The 22,123-nt window shown below is 44.7% G+C and overlaps 4 protein-coding genes across 10 annotated transcripts in view; 2 read left to right on the forward strand and 2 right to left on the reverse strand.

The window, feature by feature from the left end:
* Positions 1–1,052, forward strand: part of TMC5 (transmembrane channel like 5) — a 24,198-nt gene extending 23,146 nt beyond the window's left edge. For all 4 annotated transcript variants that reach the window (XM_087912347.1, XM_087912345.1, XM_087912346.1 and 1 more), the window contains one exon: positions 812–1,052. In XM_087912347.1, the coding sequence (XP_087768473.1) occupies positions 812–930 (119 nt within the window). In that variant the 3' untranslated portion in view covers positions 931–1,052. The remainder of the gene's footprint in view (positions 1–811) is intronic.
* On the reverse strand, positions 1,048–9,715 carry GDE1 (glycerophosphodiester phosphodiesterase 1). Of its 3 annotated transcripts, none has more exons than XM_026723890.2 (6): positions 9,324–9,715; positions 6,476–6,651; positions 5,806–5,911; positions 5,038–5,130; positions 4,130–4,341; positions 1,048–3,765 (listed from the first exon to the last, which is right to left on the reverse strand). In XM_026723890.2, the coding sequence occupies exons 1-6, from the start codon at positions 9,576–9,578 to the stop codon at positions 3,618–3,620; spliced, it is 990 nt and encodes a 329-aa protein (XP_026579675.1). In that variant the 5' UTR covers positions 9,579–9,715; the 3' UTR covers positions 1,048–3,617. The 3 variants fall into 3 exon arrangements, with proteins under 3 accessions (XP_026579675.1, XP_087768477.1, XP_087768478.1); XM_087912351.1 differs by having other exon boundaries at positions 6,476–6,647; positions 9,324–9,691; XM_087912352.1 differs by having other exon boundaries at positions 6,476–6,647; positions 9,307–9,609.
* A 1,709-nt stretch (positions 9,716–11,424) lies between these two features.
* On the reverse strand, positions 11,425–17,524 carry MPV17L (MPV17 mitochondrial inner membrane protein like). Of its 2 annotated transcripts, none has more exons than XM_087912353.1 (4): positions 17,108–17,524; positions 15,882–15,952; positions 13,767–13,796; positions 11,425–13,142 (listed from the first exon to the last, which is right to left on the reverse strand). In XM_087912353.1, the coding sequence occupies exons 1-4, from the start codon at positions 17,412–17,414 to the stop codon at positions 12,963–12,965; spliced, it is 588 nt and encodes a 195-aa protein (XP_087768479.1). In that variant the 5' UTR covers positions 17,415–17,524; the 3' UTR covers positions 11,425–12,962. The 2 variants fall into 2 exon arrangements, with proteins under 2 accessions (XP_087768479.1, XP_087768480.1); XM_087912354.1 differs by having other exon boundaries at positions 11,425–13,049; positions 17,108–17,484.
* Positions 17,525–19,660: 2,136 nt separating this feature from the next.
* The window catches only part of PDXDC1 (pyridoxal dependent decarboxylase domain containing 1), a 31,936-nt gene continuing 29,473 nt past the window's right edge, over positions 19,661–22,123 (forward strand). The window contains exon 1 of the mRNA XM_087912349.1: positions 19,661–19,830. Coding sequence (XP_087768475.1) covers positions 19,810–19,830 — 21 coding nt within the window. The 5' untranslated portion in view covers positions 19,661–19,809. The remainder of the gene's footprint in view (positions 19,831–22,123) is intronic.

Consider the following 22,123-nt stretch of genomic DNA (forward strand, 5'->3'; position numbering starts at 1 on the left):
AAAGCCAAAACACGGTTAGGAGAAAGGAACTTGGTAAGGTAACTTTGTGGTCATCGGAAGTCAAGCTTGACACAACATTCGCCTTTAGTTTTGTCTGAAAGGGGAAGTGACACAATCAGATGTGTAGAAAGAGGCTGTAAGGGAAGTCCCAAGCCAAAAAAGCTTCTCCTAGTACTTGGTTTGTGGGATGGGAAGAAGAAACCTACTTGTGTGTAGGTAAAAGAGTTGAGATAAACCCAAGAGCGTTCCAAATTGTGCCATTGAAATTTGGTGCCAGAAACCAAACTTTGGTGGTATGGAAGATCCTGGCTTCCCCACATCTACGTGTGTATCACCTCTTCAGAGATCTGAGGGATTTCACTGACCATGTGGGCCGCATAAGTGCATGAACATCTGGGGCAGGAGAATTGGGTGTTTAATGGGGGTCACATTTTGGTGTGCTTTGAGAGAAGAAACCCTAAAGGGACTATTAGGAACATGGACACATTGCCACAAAGACGAGAGGGAGTCAAGCTATTCTCCAAAGCACCAGAAGGCAAGACAAGAAGCAACAGGTGGAAACTAATCAAAGAGAGAACCAACCTAGAACTAAGGAGAAATTTCGCGACAGTGAGAACAATTAATCAGCGGAACAACTTGCCCCCAGAAGTTGTGGGTGCACCAACACTGAAGGTTTTTAAAGAAGAGATTGGATAACCATTTGTCTGAAATGGCATAAGCACAGGGTTGGACTAGAAGACCTCCAAGTTCCTTTCCAATTCTATTATTCTGAACTACAGTACACCAGTTTTCTTCCTTTTGTTTGCAACAGGGGCTGGCGAAATAACCTGGAATGCTGGACCATCGGATGCTCTGGTTTTGGCTTTGAGAGCCAGACAAGAGGCTGAACAAGGAAACGGAAAGCTTGAAGAAAGCTTGAAGTGGAAGTGAAGAATGAAGTATTGTAATACACACATCCCACCAAGCACTTTTTATCTAGAATTTTGCTATTTGTACAAATAAGGTAATTGTAAAAATGAGAAATTTTTAAATAAAATTACTGGGCACTTTTACATTTGATGAGGTTTTATTTTATTATGACTTCAGAAAATGAAGGCACAAAATTATTCCTTATGACAAGAATCTCTCTCCACACCTCACCAAAACTTATTGTACAATCGAGGAAATAGGCTTCATTAATTAATTGCATCATGGAAATCTGACAGTAAGGTAATATAATCACCAGGAATAATTCCTTAAACATCATTATCTTCTCTCCACATTTATTCCTTTGTCAGGATTTTTATTTTACAGAAATTATACAGAGATTTGTACAGTACAGAGAACAATAAAGGAAACATTCATTTAAAAAAAAACATGTATAGCAGCATGGTGAAAAAAGGCAGAAACAGTTTTACAGAACATTTTAATTTAAACACTGGCTTGTGATGTATGGGGGAAACTGAATTTTGGAATAATTATAACCATGTATGTATTTTGCCTGACTTAGCAGCTGCATTTTAAATCAATAACTTTTTGAGAACAAAATGAATAGCAGTTGCTAAGTGCCCATTTCTGCTTCATCCAAATTATATCCAAATGAGAGATTGCTTAAGAAATTTTGAAGTATCAAGAATTTTATTTGTGCTTTACTGCAAAAGTTTAAGGCAGCAGTTTTTTGCACTAGTGGGACATTTTAGTGCCACATTTATAGATGATCACAAACCCTGAACACGTGAGATAATTTATCCCTGGTTTTCCCTTTTTTCTAGTAGTGGTTTCCATTACAGCAGTTATCCAAAACGTTGTTTTAAAAATCCTTTATTGCTGTAATCTTTAACACAGTGATGTTTTATGGGGTGACACTTTCAATCCTGATGGAAACAATCCTTACAAATCATTGGTATTCTTTCACTTTTGGGCAAATCTCAATGTTGAAAAGACCTAACTGAAGAAAAACGCAGTCCAGAGAACTGTTTCAGGTTTCCGTGAACAGACGCAATGTAAACATTTCTTTCAAGTTAGAAATGCAACCTTCAACAAAAGTTAACTTTTAAACCTGCCATAAATGCACCTTGCTTTTATCATCCTAGCCCTGACAGCTGTGAAAAGCTCCCCACTCCCAGCTTTCATTAAATAGCCCGACCACATCAAAATATATTGCACGTTGCCTTGCTAAGTATTGATCGAGAGGTTAACTGCATTATCAAAGCTGCACCTTGAATTTATGGGCGGGAGAGAGAAAATGTTTGCACACTGGACATAGTTGGAAGTGATCTCCCCGAACTCACTGCAGGTAATTCTCGACTTATGACAGCAGTTGGGGGCCAGAATTTCTGTGGCTAAGCGATGCAACTGTGAAGTGCCAATGGTAATTCCTGCACCCTGCCGTCGTTAACTGAATCCCAGGGTCATTAGGCAAGGAACTTCCTGTTGGCTTCCCACAACCAAAGTCAGGGAGGAAAACTGGCAGGAAGTGGCAAGGCCCAGACGAGTAAATAGGAAGGGAAAGGAGTAATAGGGTGTGGAGGGTCTGATGGTGTGGAGAAGGATGTGATGAGGGGGGGCATGAGAAGCGTGGCACGGGTCAGGAAGGGTATATGAGTTGGTGAGGTGCGGATGTGAAGGGGTGCAGGCGAGGCAGGTGAATAAATGGTTGGCATGGCACAAAGGGGCAGGGAGGCCGCATAGGTGTGGGAAACTTACCTGAGTAACTTGCAATCCTCTCTGCTGGTTTCCCCACTGATTTTCTGGGCAAGCCGGCAGAGAAGGTTGCAACAGTGATCGTGCGAAAGCTGCAACTGGCTGTAAGTGCAAACTGGTTGCCAACTGCCCAGATTGCATTTGTGTGCCTAAGGGAACGCTTTTGATGGTCGCACCTCCGAGGATGGTGATAACCACCGTTCGTTCGGCACTGCCGTAACTTGGAACATTTGCTGAATGAATGGTCATGGGCCCATACAGACTACCTGGGTTCTTTCTTAAGTCTTGTCGAATGTGGTGTGATCTGTGAGGACAAAACAGCAAGAGGTTTTTATTCAGTGCAGTTGGTAGTTCTGTTTTGACCAAGTATAAACCAAGAATGTGCAGAACTCAGATTTAGGAATAGAACAATGGGGAAAAAAAAGTGTTCATTCTCTCTCCAGACTAGACTGACTGGGGTAATTGGCCATTTTTCTGAACTGGCATCCTGGACAAAACAGGGAACAAGGACACCCCTCAGGACACCTTGAAAATCATTTCTGATTTACTTCTGGGAAACTGCCAGATTGCTACTGGAGCACTAGAGGACAGGGAAGGCGCACGGGAAAAATGGAGCATTCCATGAATTTTCCAAAAATTTCATTCCCAACCTTCTTAATTTTGCCTACCTTGTAGTGGATCGGGGTCCCCGTCCCCCGTCCCCCCATTTCAGCTGCACGTATCTATATGACTAAAAATGCTGATTCATTCTTGGAGCAAAAGTGAGTTGTGAGAAATCTCAATCCCAGCCAAAAGGAAGAAGCTTGGTGCAACCCGACATGGAATCGTTTTCCTCCCCCTTGAGGGAAGCGATGTGGCCTCGGCGAAATAAAATCATAAAGTCCCACTGAACTCCAGTCTGACTTAAGGAAGCCAACTGGGAGTTGAAGATCGAGCTAGTAGTGAGGGTCGCAATCCTCTAGTAAGCTGTCGGTCATGTAGGTGGTCTGGAGAACGTTTTCGTAATACATTTTTTCGGCAAGCGTGTTGACGGTCCAAGCGACAACGTGAACCCCTTTCGAGGACCAACGATTTACGTAGTCCCTAAAAGGAAGTAGGCAAAAAGGATGAGGGGACAAGTAGTTGCATTCTGGCTTATTTTTAAAATGTTTCTATAGCCTCTTTACTGTTCTGATACAGTTCTTTCCTCCTTTAAAAACCCACAAAGGCAATTAGAGCCATTTAAAGTTTGGGGTTCATCCAGAAAAAGCTCAGTGTAGATCCAATGTTCCTCAGGATTAAAAACCATTTAAATTTGGAGGATTTGTCCAGAGAAAGCTCTCTAGAGATCCCATTGTTCTCCAGGTCTCCGTTTCATAAATGTGAGACCAACTTTTCTCCATGCAATCACCATCAAGAAATCTAGCAGCCACAGACGGGTGAAAATCAAGTATGCTGTTCAACTTACTGTGAAACGTAGTTTTTCTGCATCAGGAAAACAGAAACGCCACATAAATGCCATAGGAAGTTGTGCATGCTCCAGTCCATGATAACATCGAAGGCCATAGACAAATAGTGTTTCCAAAAAACCGTATAGCGAGGCTTCCCGTCCCCGTAATGACTGAAGCTCCAGGGTCGGTGGGTCAGAGCTGTTATGATATTTCTGTCAGCTTGTTTTATCTAAAAGACCAAATCACACAAAGCTAAACACCTGCATCCCGGTAGCTTAATGAGGTTATAATACAAGAGGTTTAACATTGCCCGCATTCTGGAGGTCGTGGGAATCAAACTGCAAATCATGGGTTGTGGGAAGATCCCCCTTGCTTTGCATTACAATCCAAAACTCAGAAGAAAATATCCCACTGATTTTCTCCACGAGCATTTACTTCCAAGTTGAACAGATCTTGTTCAGAAATGCTTCAGCCTTTGATAGGACTGACGTCGAGCAGTTCAGTCAATCCATACACCCTTTAAAACACAAATATCCTACCTAATGCATACAGAAAGGTACCTATTACTCACTTTTTCCTCAGGGAGATGAAGTAGGGCATTGGTGTTATAAACCGAACACACAAGCATTAAAAAGCACCAAGACAAACACGTTTCTCCATTCCACAGCCAATGTAAAACACTAACGTGATCAACTCTTAGGCTTAATCCAATGAACTCTTTTTATACTGACTTTCCAATGTAGGGAAGGCCCGGAGTTTACTGAGCATGTTAAAATAAGCTAGATGGCAATTAAGGTTCTAAAAAATAGGTAGCATGTGCTTCCCTGTTTCTAACATTTTGTGCATCTTGTAGAACACCAAGCCTACTCAAAAACTTCCTATTGTCATGTCATAAAATTATGAGACAACGTTTTGAAATCTTCACCTTATAGACAACATCTGGCATAAACGAGCAAACCACACTGGTGTTGTACAGCCGTGGATATTCTAGGTAGAGCTGTGTCAGGGCTGCAACTGCCTGCCAGTAAAAAGAAAATGGCATTTTAAAAAAAGCACTGGACAAAGACAAGGGTTTTTTTCTTGTACATTTCAGCTACCAGGGGGAATTCTTGCATAGCAGATGCTACTGCTTAAAGTGGCATGTGCAGAGCACAAAATAATTTGTGTTTTGGGGGAAAAATACACACCAAGGCAGGTGAATGGAGCAGAATGTACTACCAGTAATGTACGTGGGAAAGTTGCTTTCAAAAACAGCAACTTGGTTTAACTGAAATACAGATTCAAGGAAAGATTCAGAATTCGGCCCTAGAGTCAACGAAGACGCTTCCAACCTCAACTCTTGATTTTTTTCAAATAACAGGACTGAGAAAGAGCAAGACTCTACTTGCTGGTGCTAGGTACTCAGAGTAAGATCAGTATCAGTATCTTCATGCAATTTACTCTATAATCAGAAAAAAAACCACATGCTGATAATAAGTGCCTTTAAAAAAAATAGTTCTCTGCCCCTTCCGTAACACAGCTCTATGAATGAGAGAAAAAGCATTTATGAGGAAACCTTTACCCCGTCATTACTTTAGTGCCATGAATAAAACTAGTATTTAAAAAATCACCTTGTTTGTTTCAGCATGTTATTGTCAGAACGTTTTGTCAAATGGAAGAGCTCTACAGGAAAGGAAAACTGTTGGAAGGGTACCTTATCTGCATGTCCCTTGACATCAAAGTAGATGATGAGGTCATGATGCAAACTTTCCAAAACAGCTTCTTTTAGGGTTGGTATTTTTTCCCCACGATAATCCCTCCTGGAGGAAAAAAAAATCACCAGACCTACTTGAAAGGTGTGCATTTAAACAGAAAAGTATCCAATTAAAAAAAAGGAAATATTTCCCCATTTGTACTGTACCACCACTAAAGATCCCAACATATATTCCAGTAGAAAAGGAACACCAACTCTTATAAAGATCCTTGAAGAATTTAGTCATTTAAGCACCAGAAGACATGATTATCTATTGGGAAGTTGCGATCCACAAAAAAAGTACATGTTCAGGTAGTTCTCGACTTACAACCACTTGTTTAGTGACTTTGAAATTATAATGGCACTGACTTACAACCAATCCGCAGATTTTCAATTGTTCCAGCATCCCCATGGTCACTTGATCAGGTATTTGCCAACCAGCATGTATTTATGATGGTTGCAGCATTCTGGGATCATGTGGTTACAATTCGTTGACCTCCCCAACTGGCCAATTCAACAGGGGAAGCTGGGTCTGCTTAAGGGCTATGTGTGACTCGCTTAAGAATTGTGGCAAACAAGGTCGTAAAATTGGGCACGACTCAGTGAGTGAACGACGGGGTTGTTCCCTTACCATAATCTATGTTTAGCAGCTGGATTAAACTGTCGAATATCAGCAAACGTCAAGTCACGCAAACTTCCAGAGCCATCAGTGGTCCTGTCCACCGTTTCGTCATGCATAAGGATAGGAACCCCGTCTGCAGTAAATTCAAGGTCCAGTTCCACTCCTGTGGCTCCATTCTCAGCTGCCTTAAGAAACAAAGTCCACATTTTCAGAGCATAATACAGTAAGCTTTCAATTCAATGTATTGGTATAACTTTGCCTTGGGAATTATCCAACCAGCTACAGCTTGCTGGCTTAGCAGTAGTGACAACTGAAGTCCACGTATCTTAAAGTTGCTGAAGTGGAGAAACAAAGAACCGAACAATGAAGCCTAAGCAAAATTGCTACTGACAAATCCATGTTATTTCAACAGGGACGACTAAAAACAAATGTTCAAGCTAGAGTATTTCATCTTTTGGATATCAGAGTTGCAAGCCCAAGCTCCAAAGGGAAAGCTCAGTGATGGAAGATAGGCAAATTTTCCCTGGCTTTATCCTTGACATTACTCAGAGGTGTTGGAGGTCTCCTTTGTAGCCACTTAAAGGTAAAGGTTCTCCTCGCACCTACGTGCTAGTCATTTCCGGCTCTAGGGGGCGGTGCTCATCTCCGTGCCAAAGCTGAAGTGTCTCCGTGGTCATGTGGCTGGTATGACTAAGCGCCGAAGGCGCACGAAACACTGTTACCTTCCCACCAAGGGGGTCTCTATTTTTCTACTTGCATTTTTTTTATAAATGCTTTCGAATTGCTAGGTTGGCAGAAGCTGGGACAAGTAATGCGAGCTCACTCCATTACGTGTAGCTACGGATTCGAACCGCCAAACGGCCAACCTTTCTGATCAACCAGCCAAGCGTCTTAGCCATTGAGCCAGGGCGTCCCTTACAGCCCGCTTAGAGGCAGGGGTGGGATCCGACAGTGTTAACTACCGGTTCGGTGATTTATGAGGCTCAGTGATTTACGATGTGCTTCCTTGCACACTGCGCACCCACCTGTAAATCCTCATCAGCTTGCTGCCCAGACTGCTGAGTGCAGAGAAGCAGCATTTGAAAAAGCACTTTTTTCCTGCTTTTTCAACCTCAGCTGTGCCTTGCATGGCAGCTGAGGTTGAAAAAGCAGGAAATAAAGGTCAGGTAAGAGCCCAGGCGGGCGGGTGGGCCAAAACATCAGCAGACATAGAACTGGTTCTCTGTCTGCTTTTCTTCAGAGCTACCGGTTCTACAGAGCCAGACAGAACCGGTACAATCCCACCCCTCCTGAGAGGTTGTCAAAATAGTTTTTCGTCTGACAGAACATTTGTGACCAGGTGCTGCCACCGGACAGGTTAAGGAACTTCTCTAAAGTAGCACTGACCGGAACAGCCGTGTTGTGCAAACACAACAAAAGAATGGGACACCTTATGATTGCGTATAAGGCAATTAAGTCATACAATAAACAATGCAAAAGAAGGTTTGCATTCAGAAATCAGCAAAGGCTACTCAAAAAGTATTAGAATCTGGTTTCTACCAGCCATTAGGAAAAGAAACAGTGTAAACAGCTTCTGTCATAAATTCCCTTCTGATCCAAGTGTACTGTACATTATCTGGGGAAACAGACAGTTACTATAATTATCTTTAATGATTCACCAATATTTGCTGGTGATCTCCCATGCTAATTTTCTGCCTCTGTTTAGGAGGTTCTTTGATGTTTTAATCCGTCCTGTTTGCAAGCCAAACAAACCTAGCCTTTTCTTTGTTTAATCACACAATTAATTGCAATCACTTCTTTCTAATGGTTTTCAATTCATCGAGGCCTCTTTATTTGTAAGATTCATCTTATTCAATAAATGTAGCAGTGGGAGGCCCATCTCATCTTTCTGACTGCTAGCTCCTCAATTCCTTCAGGAATGAGAAGCAAATATTGTAAATTAAATAACTTAATAAAATCCATGCTGTTGCACTACTTAAATCCTGCTGGAGTTAAATAAGAAGTGTGATTTATACATAACTGCAAATCAGTAGGATTTCTGTGGTTCAGTATCTACAGTATGTCTGTGAATATATCTATCTATCTGTCTGTCTTCTGTCTATCTATCTAATCCATCTATCATATCTATCATCTATCAATCAGTCATCTATCATCTATCAATCAGTCATCTATCATCTATCAATCTATCTATTGCTCTATCAATCTATCTATCGCTCTATCTGCCTATCTATCAATCTATCAATCTATCGCTCTATCTATCACTCTGTCTATCAATCTATCGCTCTATCACTCCTATCGCTCTACCTATCTACCTACCTACCTATCTTATCTATCTGTCTGTCTGTCTGTTTATCTATCATCTATCTACCTACCTACCTATGTCTGTCTCTGTCTGACTGACCTGACTGACTGACTCCTTTACATAGATATAGACAGACAAACAGACAGGATAAATACATCTATTCATTTTCATCTGGAGACAGGTGATAGATAAATGATGGATAGATGATATATAGATGGTAGGTAGGTAATGATGGATAAATAGATGATATATATAGACAGATGATAGACAGATAGAGATGATAGACATAGACAGACAGATAAATCTATTAATTTTCATCCCAAGAACCAGCTGTCAACAAGGAATGACTATTTGCTGCCATCCAGATGCTTGCAGCCCGGATATACGATGCCTACTGTGCACACAAACACCTACCCAACAAATACCACACACACACACACACACACACACTCACCACCCTTGTCACCCCTCCCCTCCCCCAGGCCCTCCCCACGCAGCCAGCGCTACATCCACGCCAAAGGGCGCTCCTTGTACACACGCAAAACCGGCGCCGACCTGCCGGATGGCGGCCAGCGTGTTCTCGGGGGCGTCGTGGCCTCCCCCTCGGTGGGCGATGCGGGCGGGGTTCCCGCGGGGCTGCACCACCAGCTGGGCGCGCTGCGGGGCGACGGGCTCCAGGCTGAAGAGGCGCAGCGCCAGGTAGAAGCCGCCCGACAGAGCGCAGGCCAGCGTGGCGCTCCGGCTCAGCGCCAGCGCCGCCAGCACCACCGCCGAGAAGGCCACCAGCAGCCCCTCCGAGTAGCAAAACATGGCGGCGGGCGCCGCGCCTCAGGAGGAGCCCAAAAAAAAAGGCGGAGGGGCGGCGAGCGCCGCGGAGGCCGCAGCAGCAGCAGCGGCCGCTCCCTCCTCCCTGTCTCCTTGACAACAACAATCGCGGCCCCGCGCGCGCCGCACGCCTCAGCCAATCGCGTTACAAGAAGAAGATCGGAAGGGCGGGAAGAGGCGGATTTCTCCTCCTCCCGGGAACGTGCGTGAGGATTGGCTGTCGCGCCTGACTCGCCCGGCCAATCGAGAGCCAGCGGCCGTGCTTGGGCTCGTGGAGTGGCTTTGACAGCTTAAACCGAGCCGCGGAAGCATGAAATCCCGTCGTGGAGTCCCAGGCCCGGACGGGAAGGTCTCCAAACTTTCCACTTTCACACTTATGGACTTCAATTCCCAGAATTCTCGGAGAATTCTAGGAATTGAAGTCCACAAGTCTTAATTTTGCCAAGTTTGGGGGCCCCTGGTCTATATGGAGATTCTCAGCCCTCCAAGTCATAGTTGTCCCAAAGGTGCTTTCCCGCCTCCTCCCCAAAAGGCAATTTGGACTTTCTTAGTTTTTCTTTGATACACGCGGTTCACTTCTCATCAGAGCTGAAGAAGCTTCTTGGATGAGAAGCGAAACCTCTTCAAAGAAAAAGCAGAAAGTCCAGTTGCCTCTTGGGGGAAAAAAACCCCCACCTTTGAGACAACGTCTATACTGTACGCTTGAGTTATATTTGGACAAGCAAATCGCTGCCCCGTTGTGTTGTTGTTTGTGTCCTGCCAGAAGAGGGAGGGGAAAGGATAGAGGGATGCAATCAAGATCAAGTGTGGTACTAATACCACTCTATGAAGCCTTAGTAAGACCACACCTAGAATACTGCATCCAGTTTTGGTTACCACGCTATAAAAAAGATGTTGAGACTCTAGAAAGAGTGCAGAGAAGAGCAACCAGGAGGATTAGGGGACTGGAGACTAAAACATACGAAGAACGATTAGAGTAACTGGGCATGGCTGGTCTAGTGAAGAGAAGGACCAAGGGAGACAGGATAGCAGTCTTCCAATATTTGAGGGGCTGCCACAGAGAGGAGGAAGGGATTAAGATATTCTCCAAAGCCCCTGAATGCCAAACAAGGAATAATGGATGGAAACTGAACAAGGAGAGATTCAACCTGGGAATAAAAAGGAATTTTCTGATAGTGAGAACAATCAATCCATGGAACATAAGTTGCCTTCGGAAGTTGTGGGAGCTTCATCACTGGAGGCTTTCAAGAAGAAACTGAGCTGCCATTTGTCAGAAATGGTGTAGGGTCTCCTGCTTGGGCAGGAGGTTGGACTAGATGACCTATAAGGTCCCTTCCAACTGTGATTATCTGTTATGTTAAGGGGAAAAAATAGACTGCAATGGCCGATTGTGTGGCTTTCAGTTCTTTTTGACAACTTGTGACAACACAGATAAATTTTCCCTGTGATGAGGTATCTCTAATGTCATCTTTCAGGTCTTCCTATCAGCTACTATAATTGAATCCATCCACTTATGGATCATTCATTCTCCTTTTCACCTTTCCTAGCACTAAAGTCTTCTCCAGACTGCTATGTGTTTCATTGATTAATTGAGCTGATCAAGTTGATTCTTAGGGACCACAGAGATAGAGGATCTATGACCGCCTTTTAATCTGATCTCTTAGGACCTAGGTCTTCCAACGATACTCCAGCATGGCATGAAACTGCCACATGCAAGTAGCTTGAAAAACTATCTGGGGAAACCTGGTTAGGATAGCGATGAAAGACCACCAGGAAACCTCTCATATCGCATTTTGACGGCTTTAAAAATAAGGGAATTTACAGTACAGTTAACACGGTTGAAATAGTTTACTCGTCTCTCTATTATTGAGTAAAAGAAAAATTTGAGAACACCCTTCCCCCCTAATACATTTCTAAAGGGAGTTCCCCACAAATCAATTTTTGCACCTCGTTTACACCAGGGGTCACCAACCTTTTGGACCTCAGGGACCACCAAACTCATAATTTTAAATCCCACAGACCAGAGACCCTGGGAAAATCCCCACACACACAAAAAAGTCTGCAGGAAACTTCCCCACCCTGTTTTCCTACTGATCGATCATTCTTTATTTGGGATCGCAGGCTACCATCTCCAGCTCCGTTCTTGGGGGTGGGGGTGGGGAGAGAGAGAGAGAGAGAGAGAGACTTTTGGCTCCATGCAAGGAAAGCAGCAGAAGTAGCAGAAGTCTTTCTTTCTCTCCCCCAAACTCCAGCAGAAATGAGTCCTTGTAAGACTTGTTGTGCCAGCACAGCCTCTTGGAGCAGGATGCCTTGCAGGGTCCCAAGGACTCATTTATGGTGGAGTTTGGGGGAGAGAAAGACAGACTTTGGTTGCTTTCCTTGCATGCAGCCAAAAGCAGAAGAAGAAAGAAGTGGAAAGAAGCAACCCGGTGGCCAGGCGAGGCACATGGGGCGAGTGGGGCAAGTTCCCCCCCTCCGCCCTTTCCCCCCTCCCCTCACTACCTCATGCTGTTTGCAATGCAAGTGACGCAAGCCTTGTGTTCTCGCGGGCCATGTGGGAGGCTCAGCCTTGTGTTCCTGAGCAGCCTGGATTAATTGCTTTGGGGGTGACATTTCTCTGAGGATCACCAAAATTTTCTCACGGGCCACCAGTGGTCCCCGGCCCTCTGGTTGGCGACCACTGGTTTAGATTGCTTTTTGTGTGTTTTTCTCCCCATAAGAAATACCTTCCAGTATATACAGAAAATATTATCCATAAGCATCTACATCACGAACAGCTACAGCTACAAGGTACACACATGTAGTGCTCGACTTACGATCACAATTTGAACTAGAATTGTTGTTTGCTAAGCGAGGTGAATTGAGTCACCCCCGATTCTATGGGCTTTTTCTTGGCCGTGGTTGTTAAGTGAAACATGAGGCTGTTAAGTGAGTCCAGATTAACCCATTGATTTTGTTTGTCGGAGGCCAGCTGGAAAAGTTTTGCAAATTGGGATGGCATGACCCTGGCACATTGCACCTGTTGTTAATCTGTGCCTGTTGTTGAGAGCTCAAATTCGGATCGCGTGACAGTGGGAATAGCAATAGCACTTATATACTGCTTTATAGTGCTTTTACGGCCCTCCCTAAGCGGTTTACAGAGTCAGCCTCTTGCCCCCAACAATCTGGGTCCTCATTTTACCCACCTCGGAAGGAGGGAAGGCTGAGTCAACCTTGAGCCTGGTGGGATTTGAACTGCCAAATTGTAGGCAGCTGGTGGCAGAAATAGCTTGCAATACTGCACTCCAACCACTGCGCCACAGAATACTGCAAGAGTCATAAACATGAGGTTGGTCCTAAAGTCTTGGTCATCATGGCTCCGTTGACGGTTTATTTCCCTGAAGATGTCTTGCCTGGGGCTGCCTTCTCCTCGTGGAACAGCTTGAAAACCGACGTCGCTGTTCCATCCCCGCTTTGCTGGGAAAAGCACAGGAAAACGGCCCAAAGGAAGCCACAGAAGCCAGTAAACGCTGTCCTCAGGTAGACCGGAACAAAGCTGAAGTTAGAAAGCTATTTGGAAGGAAAGGAAGGAAGGAAGGCTGAAGGAAGATTCTGTCAAGCCGCAAGGCCTCGGGACGTAACAGACATTGATAAGAGGAAAGTAATCGATAGCTCGGGGTTGGAATGAGGGCTCCTTGGTGCTGAGTGTGGCAGTTTTCTTACGGACGTTTCATGACCCAACTAGGTAACATTATCAGTGCTAGAAGGGTGGAGGAAGGAGGAGGAGGAAGTGAGGAGAATTGTCAGCTCCTTGGTGCTTTTTGAGCTTGGTTGTTTTCTTACAGACATTTTACTATTTATTTATTTATTTGATTTATATTGCCGCCTATTCGCCCATGGCGAATTATCCAATGAGGAGGAGGAGGAAGAGGAAGAGAAGAGAAGGTGAGGGAGGAGGAGGAGGAAGAAGAGGCAGGTGAGGAGGAGGGGGAAGGAGAAAGGGAAAAGGAGGAGAAAGAAGAGCAAGAGGAAGATCAAGGGGAGGAGGACGGGGGAGGAGGAGGAAGAAGAGGCAGAGGAGGAGGAAGGGGAGGGGAAGGAGGAAAAGGAGGTAAGAATAGAAGGTGGGGGAGGAGGGAGGAGGAGGAGGAAGAAGAGGCAGGTGAGGAAGAGGGGGAGGAGGCCGACACTCACCTGTACAAAAGGCCAGTACATCAACCCTGTCTGGAATTTAAAAAGAAAAACAACAATTCTTGGATTAGAGTCATGCAAACAGGCAATATGAGAAAAATGATCTGTTGTCCTCCTATAAAGCCTCACGCTCATGTTCAAAATAACCAATCAAGATGGGGGAAAATGACGAATGGGTTGTTTAAATTTTTTTTGAGTGGTTTAGAGAACCGGCAAACCCCACCTCTGACCGGCCCCGCCAACCCCATCTCTTCTCTGCCTCCCATTGAGTCCCAGCTGATCAGCTGGGTCTCCTTAGGTTGCCCTGCACAGGAGAACGGAGCTGGAAAGCAGGTTAATGGGGTGCAGAGGGAATGGGGATTTTGCAGTATTCTTCCCCTGCCACGCCCACCAAACCACACCACACCCATCAAGCCACGCCCACAGAACCGGCAGTAAAAAAATTTGAATCCCACCACCAGCAATGAGTCTTGATTCCGTTGCTTTGGATTCTGAGTTTGATTCCACAACATTATGGGGGACCCAGTCTGCTGGTTATTCACAACCGCTAGCTAAAATAATGGAGGACGTGATGAATTTTATTTGAATATTATGTGCCAAGGCGATTTAAACAAAAAAATGTGGAAGGAAACACTGGTTCCATTCATACACTCACTGCTCCCAGCTATAACTCAAGGGGTTGTGTTTCAGATTAATGCAATCGTTGTGGTTTGGTTTAGGATTGAATACAGTCTATACACTCAGCTCCTTTGGCTTTATGCAAGAAATCCTAATTTGCAAATCATGGCTTAAGTGCAGAGTGTGAAGCCAGCATATGCCCGTGGGTGTGAAATTTGCGTTGTAAGTATTCTTTTATCCTCTCTGATTTTGGATTGGCTGTACTTTAAGAAAAGCCAACATTACACCACAGCTGATATGTTTGTCCCTTTGCCAGATTGGTAAATGAATCTTTCAAGAAATTAAGGCTCCTTTGATTAGCAAATCAAACCAATGGCTGTCTTCCTTTCAGAATTTTTTTTTCTTCTCTTGCCGTTTTTAATAAGTGTGTTTCCACAGACTTGAAATCTGAGAGACGTTAAATGAAGCGTGAGCTAAAGCAGTTATGCAACCACAAAACAGTGTGTGTTTGTGCCTGCTTAAGCATGGTCTGCAAATATTCACTCTTTTTTCTTCCTTTTTTAAAGCAAGACTATTATTTTCACTTAACAGTGCTTCCTTATTCCATAATCTCCAGTAGTGTTTCTGAAACATTTCTCTCTCTCAGAGAATCCCACCAAAAGAACTTTTGTTTGTTAAGGGTTATATTTATCAATATTTATTGAATTAAATTAGCATTTTTTAAAAATAAAAATAAAAATTGACATACTTGTCGCCCTACCATGTCTCACAATTGCCGGTTGAGATTTTAATATTGTTATGATTTTGCAACGTAGACTGGCAGATAATATTGATTCTGGAGACCCCCTGAGAGTTTTTGGGGGAAACCACACTTTAAGATGTACTATAGAATTACACAACACACTAATAGGTGTAATAGTGTAATAGGTATTCCACTGATACCTATTTGTCTCAATCAGTTGGCTAAGTTTATCCTAAAAGCAAAGTGCATACTATATTTTTTCCAATTTTGCAATGAAATTTAAACACAAAGTTTTCTGCTTTTGTTTACAGCTACATAGATGAAGGTCTTCGTATTTTCATTTAAACATTTGCTTTGTTTTTTTCACTGATACGAACAAAGTTAACTAAGTTTATTTTAGCATAATGCCTAACAGAGAGAAACAGATTTTGTGTAGAAAATGGATGTAAAATATCTCATAATATTTGTACGCTTCATGTGATGTATTGGAGATCAGTCAGGGTTGTTTTTTTTAGAAATGATATTGCAGAAGTATAAGAATACAAAAATTAAAGAATAAAGATACAAAAGGCCTATTTGTTTTATGGTATGTCAGATTTGCTGCTTCTCTGCCCGTATTTTGGTATCTGTGTCTGATTTTCTTATTTGTGGTACTTATGTCTTTAACTATTTCAGAATACACAGTAAATATTTTTTTTTTAAAGATGTCATAGATGCTTGAATTGATGGGCTCCTATGCGTGACAACCCTACACTTACCTTATATGTGTTCCAGAATTTCTGCCGGCAGTCTGCAAAAATATCCTCTTTTCCTTGAAGCAATCTCATGCCTGATGCAAAAATAGTTTCAAAGGAAAAGAAGATGTTAAAAATGGAAGGATGGACAAATCTATCCAAATTGCATATGGATCTTGCAAAGAAAAGAAACAGATAGCCTTGTGAAGCAAAAAAATTGTGCTTCTGCATAACCTCTAAGAAGCAAAGAGCGATGATTTTACTTCCCCACCCCACAAAGTCACAGTTTATAGGAAATGAAAATGATAGCTGGAACGGATGATGATGTTACCTAGTTGGTTCATGAAACATCTGCAAGAAAGCAACCAAGTTCTAAGAGCACCAAAGATCCTACAATCTCCTCTTCCTCCTCCTTCTCTTCCTCCTCCTCCTCCTCTCCTCTTCTTCTCCTTCCTCTCTCCTTCTTCTCTTTCCTCCTCCTCCTCTTCCTCCTCCTGCTCCTTTCCTCTTTCTCCACCTTCTTCATCCTCTCCCTCTCCTTCACCACCTCCTCCTCTCCTCTTCTCCTTCCTCTCTCTCCTTCTTTCCTCCTCCTTCTCCTCCTCTTCCTCCTGCTCCTCTCCTCTTCCTTCTCCTTCTTCTTCCTCTCCCCTCCCCTCCCCTCCTTCTTCTCCTCCTTCTCCTCCTCCACCCTCCCTCTCCTTCACTTTCCTCCTCCTCCTCCTCTTCCTCCTCCTCCTCCTCTCCTCTTCTTCTCCTTCCTCTCTCCTTCTTCACTTTCCTCCTCCTCCTCTTCCTCCTTCTGCTCCTCTCCTCTTTCTCCACCTTCTTCTTCTTCCTCTCCCGCTCCTTCACCACCACCACCTCCCCTCCTCCTCTCCTCTTCTTCTTCTTCCTCTCTCTCCTCCTCCTCCTCCTCCTCCTCCTCCTTCACCTTCCTCCTCCCCCCTCCATTCTCTTTCTCCTCTACTCTGTAAACCTCCATAAATCGCACCTCACCATCCACAGAACGGCCTTCTCCGTCGCTGGCTTTGCAACCGGGCGCCCGCCAGAGAGGCGCGCTTGAAACTTCACCCGTCTCCCCAGCGACCGTTGTGGCTTCTAGTGTGTGTCTTTGTGTGTGTGCGTGTTTGGGGGGAGAGGGGGCATCCCCATCCCCGCGGAGCCCTCTGCACGTGCTCAGAGGAGGGGAGGCGCGACCCAGCCAGGTTCTCCCCCCTCCCCTCTTCCCTCCCCAAGCCCCAACTCACCGGAGTAGAAAGCCAGGATGGCCACGGGCGCGCCCACCAGCTGGTCGCAGCCCACCTTGGCCAGCACGGCAGCCGGGGCTCGCCCGGGCAGGAGCCGCTCCAGCATCCGCAGCCAGAGGTAGTTGAAGTTGGCGTGGAAGGTCAGCGCCACCAACGCCACCCGCCGGGTCTGAGCCCAGTCGGCGGGCTGGCCCGGCCGAAGTCGGAGCCGCTGCTGGACGGCGTCCCCCGCCGCGAAGAGGCTGCCGTAGAGCCCCACGTTGCAAAGCCAGGGCGAGCGGCGGACCAGGCGAGCCAGGCGTTGCATCCTTCGCCGGGGCTCCCAAAGCAGCAGCAGCTGCCGCCCAGCCTTCGCCGCCCCCGCGTTCCCACCCAGCCGCCACACGCCACTCCCTCCACGCGGGGTTGTCGGCGCTGCCTTCCTTGCCTTGGAAACAGCCCCCCACCCCACCCGCCAGATAGATACCGATACAGACAACAGATACGGAAGACCAGAGTTGGAAGGGACCTTGGAGGTCATCTAGTCCAAACCCCCCAACCAAGCAGACCCTGCACCATTTCTGACAGATGGCAATCCAGTCGCTTCTTCCAAGCTTCCAGGGATGAAGCTCCCACAAATTCCAAAGGCAAGCAATTTCATTGAATATAGAGTTGGAAGGCACCTTGGAGGTCATCTAATCCAACCCCCTGCCCAAGCAGGAGACCCTATGCCATTTCTGACAGGTGGCAGTCCAGTCTCTTCTTGCAAGCTTCCAGGGATGAAGCTCCCACAAATTCCGAAGGCAACTTCTGTTCCATGGGTGGATTGTCCTTCCTGTCAGAAAGTTTCTCCTTACTTCTAAACTGAATCTCTCCCTTGTTCAGTTTTCATCCATTATTCCTTTCCAGGTGGGGAGTTGCCCCCCTGCCCTAGTCAGGAAGGGGCTTCAGACTTCCTGCCCTGGTTGGAATAGGACCAAGGTTTGGGGTTCATTGGAACCCCAGAAAGTCTCTGGATAGGTTCAATTCTCCCCCCGGAATCTTTGGTGCTATCTGAGCATGGTTGGTAGAAGTTATTTTCCTAACAACAACCCTGTGAGGTGGGCTGGGTTGAAAGATGGATTAGGCTGAGATCACCCAGCCAGCTTTCATGCCTAAAGCAGGACTAGAACTCTCCATCACCTAGTTTCTAGGCTATAAAGGGGCTTCAGCCTTCCAAACCCGGTTAACTAGAGTTGGGGACACCTTGGTTCAGAACCTCAGAAACCTTCTGGATAGATTAGCATTTCCCCCCTGAAGTCCTTGATGCTCTAGAAGTATGGGTTGCTAGATATAACTCCTGCCTGTTTTCCTAACAACAACCCTGTGAGGTGGGCTGGACTGAGAAGACGGTGCTGGGTCTATGACAATTCGCCATGGCCAACTTGCCAATGGGATAATTCACCATGGGACAAGAGCTACACTAAGATCAATGAAATTGTGGAATAGAATCATTCAGAAAGGATGCCATAGAAGGGACAAAAGGAAATGTGAATTGCAAAAATGAATTTTTTTAAAAAAATAATTAAATAGAATTGTTAAACTGTCCCACAGCAAGTTGTCCTGCAGCAAGTTGGCCATATTGAATTGGCCATGTTGAATTGGCCACGTTGAGTTGGCCACGTTGAGTTGGCCATAGTGAGTTGGCCATGGTGAGTTGGCCATAGCAAGTTGTCCCATTCCGGACAGCGCCTGGGCTGAACTCACCTAGCCAACTTTCATGCCTGAGCAGGATTAGAACTCCGTGTCTCCTGGTTTCTAGGCCAATACCTTCACCCCTACACCAAACTGGGTTCTTTTTGATCCCAAAAGATGGACCATGGAGTAACTAGTGGGGAGGTATCAGCATCCTTAGTGGAACCTTCAAATGATACCCCACTGGTGACTTCAATAAAAGAGTCTTGTTCATTTTACAAAGAATTGATTGATTGATGTCTTCTCATTGGAATAATGTTTTATAATGGAATAATGTTTTATCCCAATGGTCCAAGACAATTGCAGGCAACTAGACCTAAATCCCACCCCGTGCAGGGACAGAGCACGTCCGAACCCGGCAGCTGCCCAACTACCTATAAAGCTCAAACGAAACTCGCTCGGACCGTGCAAACACGCTTTTGCACGTCATCCTTCCCCGCGCATGCTCCATCGGGGGGGGGAAGACGTCATCTCTTTCCTCGAGCCCCGTGAGGAATGTTCCATTCATCAAAGGAGGAGGAGGAGTAGATTCTACCAAAGCTTTCAATCTCCCAGCAGAAATTCCCCCAAGCCGATCGAAAGGATTCCCCCCTCGCCCCCAAGTATCTCCGATTTGAATTTTTTTTAAAAAAAACCCTTAAAATTTATTTTCTTTCTTTCTTTGGGTTTTTTTTGGGGGGTGTGTGGGTGTGTGGGGGGGTGTTGTTTGGTACGTCGCTCGCTCTAGCTCCGCCCAAACCCTGTCAATCCAGGTGGGCGCGCGCTCTACGGAAGCCGAAACGGCTCAAAGGACCTGGGGGGGGTGGAAGAGGGCGCGTGCGCGCGCTTTCCCCCCCCCTTTCCCCCCTCGGCCCCGCCCTCCGCACGCTCTGCGGACGCCGCCTGGCGCTTCGTCAGCGCGGCTGCCGACGTGGAGCCGGCCGAGGCCGCGGCTAAGGCGGAAGTATAGCCCGTCCTTCGCCGCCGCCGCCGCTCGAGCACCTGCGGCCATGGAGAGCTCCTTGGAGAAGGTGGGCGCTTCCCTGGGGGGGGAGGGGAGAGATCTCTGGGGAAAGGGGGGGGTCACTGATCAAGGATGGGGGGGGGGGCTAAGCTGTCATAGGAGCCCGTATGGGGGAGGGGAGGGGGGAGAAGATGCGCCTGGTATTCATAATGGAAGGGCAGTGATGTCAGCTCGGCGGCTGTGTGATCATATTCAGAAGTGGACCCCGGTATTTGCATCGTGGAGGATCTGGCGGTAGACGGGACCGCGGGGATTTGTGCATGAATAATAGGGGCCGCTCTGTGCGTGCAGATAGGTAGGTAGATAGATAGACAGACTAGATAATAGATATCTGCACATACATAATGTACCCCTATTATTAATGCACAAAGCACGATTGCATATAGAGAGATATAGATACTGTAGATAGATAATCTAGATAGAGATAGATAGATAATATATATTTGCACACACATAATGTACCCCTATTATTAATGCACAAATCACGATTGCAGATGGAGAGATAGAGATAGATAGATGCCGTAGACAGACAATCTAGAAAGATAGATAGATAGATAATATATATTTGCACACACATAATGTACCCCTATTATTAATGCACAAATCAATACAATTGCAGATAGATATAGATTACATTAATGCACAAACACACATACATATTAATGCATAGATAGATAAATAGATATAGATATGCATTGATATGTGCTTGTGTGTTTGTGCATTAATCCTATATGTTTATGTGTGCATTTAAATTATATGGATTTAGGATTTGCTTATCACATTTCTATACTGCCTATTACACTTGCATGATTCTAGGGGATTTGCAGATAAAATTCTGTGTGTATTGCCGTAATAATATATGTGTAATTATCTATTACCTTAATATTATATGTGTGTGTATTGGATGTGTGTTGCATTAATATTATATATATTATACCCGAAGAAACCTAAATACCTAAATACACACACACACACACACACACACACACACACGCATATATATCTTTTATATGTATGAATGTATATGTATATATGCGTATTGCCTATATATGTGTGTGTGTGTGTATGTATGTATGTATGTGTGTGTATATATATATATATATATATACATATATGTGTGTGTGTGTATATGTATATGCATACATTCATATTATATATATATATATATATATATACATATTCATATTATATATATATATATATATACATATATGTGTGTGTGTGTATATGTATCTGCATACATTCATATGTGCATTAATTTTATTATGTATACAGTAGTATATATTATATATGTTACAGAAACACAAATGTGTTCATGTGTGCGCACATAGGTGCATGTGTGTGTGTGTGTGTGTGTGTGCATATGTATTTAAGCACCTATTTGTTACACTCATAACTTCATTCATACATTAAATGGATTCTGTCCAAGCTAGTCCCCCCTCAGCCCTGTAAGATCATTGGCTGGCTTTGGGCCAGTCCCTCCTTCTCAGCAGGTGCAGTGGGGAAGGTGGTGGCCTAGATTCCTTAATTCTGGGGCTTTCAGATGTCCTGAACTGCAGTTCTGAATTCTTAGCCAAAAAGTTTGGGAAGTTGCAATCTCCATCTTTGTCAATTGCTCCAATTGTGGGGAAAACTGATGTATGCAAGTCAGATATTTAGAGGTGGTGTTTGTTTTTATTTTATACTAACAAGCAGACTTCTGGTGAATTTGTGACCTGCAATTGTGAACGGATTAAATCTTTTTTCTTGGCACACATGCATGTACATATATCCAATGCCATTTTATATGGTAAATGTGGACGATTTTATAATGGCATGTCAATATTCGTTTGATAAAGTCACTTGCCGTCTTGCCTGAAATGGAGATAATCCCAGCAGTGGAAGAGAAAATCAATCACTTTTATTTTTTTCTTAATCTTTGGAGAACGGGAAGCCCTGGATTTAGACTTTGGTGCTGAGATTACTAATCAAAAGGATATCGGTTACCAAATTTTGAAGGCATGAGTTACAGGCACTTACACAGGTGACTTTGGACCAGTACTTCCTCCTCTCTCAGCCCAATCAATGTCACAGCTTTGTTGTTGTGGGGAAAATAGGAAGAGGAAGTATTTGGTTATGTTCGCCACCTTGAGTTATTTATATATATATGTAAAACAAGGATATAAATAAATACAGGCTCTTCCAGTTTAACAGAGCTAAACTTTGTGAGGATTTGGGATTCACTTTGAATGAATGGATCTTTATTCGTTCATACTTTGAATGTAGAAACGAATGTCGGCCACGTAACTCTAATTCAAGGG

Source organism: Pseudonaja textilis, chromosome 14 (genome assembly GCF_049901715.1).
Source record: "Pseudonaja textilis isolate UNSWEBS1 chromosome 14, rPseTex1.2, whole genome shotgun sequence".
In the NCBI taxonomy this organism is placed as follows: Eukaryota; Metazoa; Chordata; class Lepidosauria; order Squamata; family Elapidae; genus Pseudonaja; species Pseudonaja textilis.

What these genes read in the sequence shown, in the direction of transcription:
- GDE1 (XM_026723890.2), bottom strand. Translation starts at nt 9,578, where the DNA reads ATGTTTTGCTACTCGGAGGGGCTGCTGGTGGCCTTCTCGGCGGTGGTG. An exon ending in GCTGCTAAACATAGATTATG is followed by an intron (nt 5,912 to 6,475) that starts GTAAGGGAACAA and finishes TTTTTCCTCCAG; the next exon opens with GAGGGATTATCGTGGGGAAA. An exon ending in TCAAGGGACATGCAGATAAG is followed by an intron (nt 5,131 to 5,805) that starts GTACCCTTCCAA and finishes TTTTACTGGCAG; the next exon opens with GCAGTTGCAGCCCTGACACA.
- MPV17L (XM_087912353.1), bottom strand. Translation starts at nt 17,414, where the DNA reads ATGCAACGCCTGGCTCGCCTGGTCCGCCGCTCGCCCTGGCTTTGCAAC. An exon ending in CATCCTGGCTTTCTACTCCG is followed by an intron (nt 15,953 to 17,107) that starts GTGAGTTGGGGC and finishes TTTTTGCATCAG; the next exon opens with GCATGAGATTGCTTCAAGGA. An exon ending in AATTCTGGAACACATATAAG is followed by an intron (nt 13,797 to 15,881) that starts GTAAGTGTAGGG and finishes TTTAAATTCCAG; the next exon opens with ACAGGGTTGATGTACTGGCC.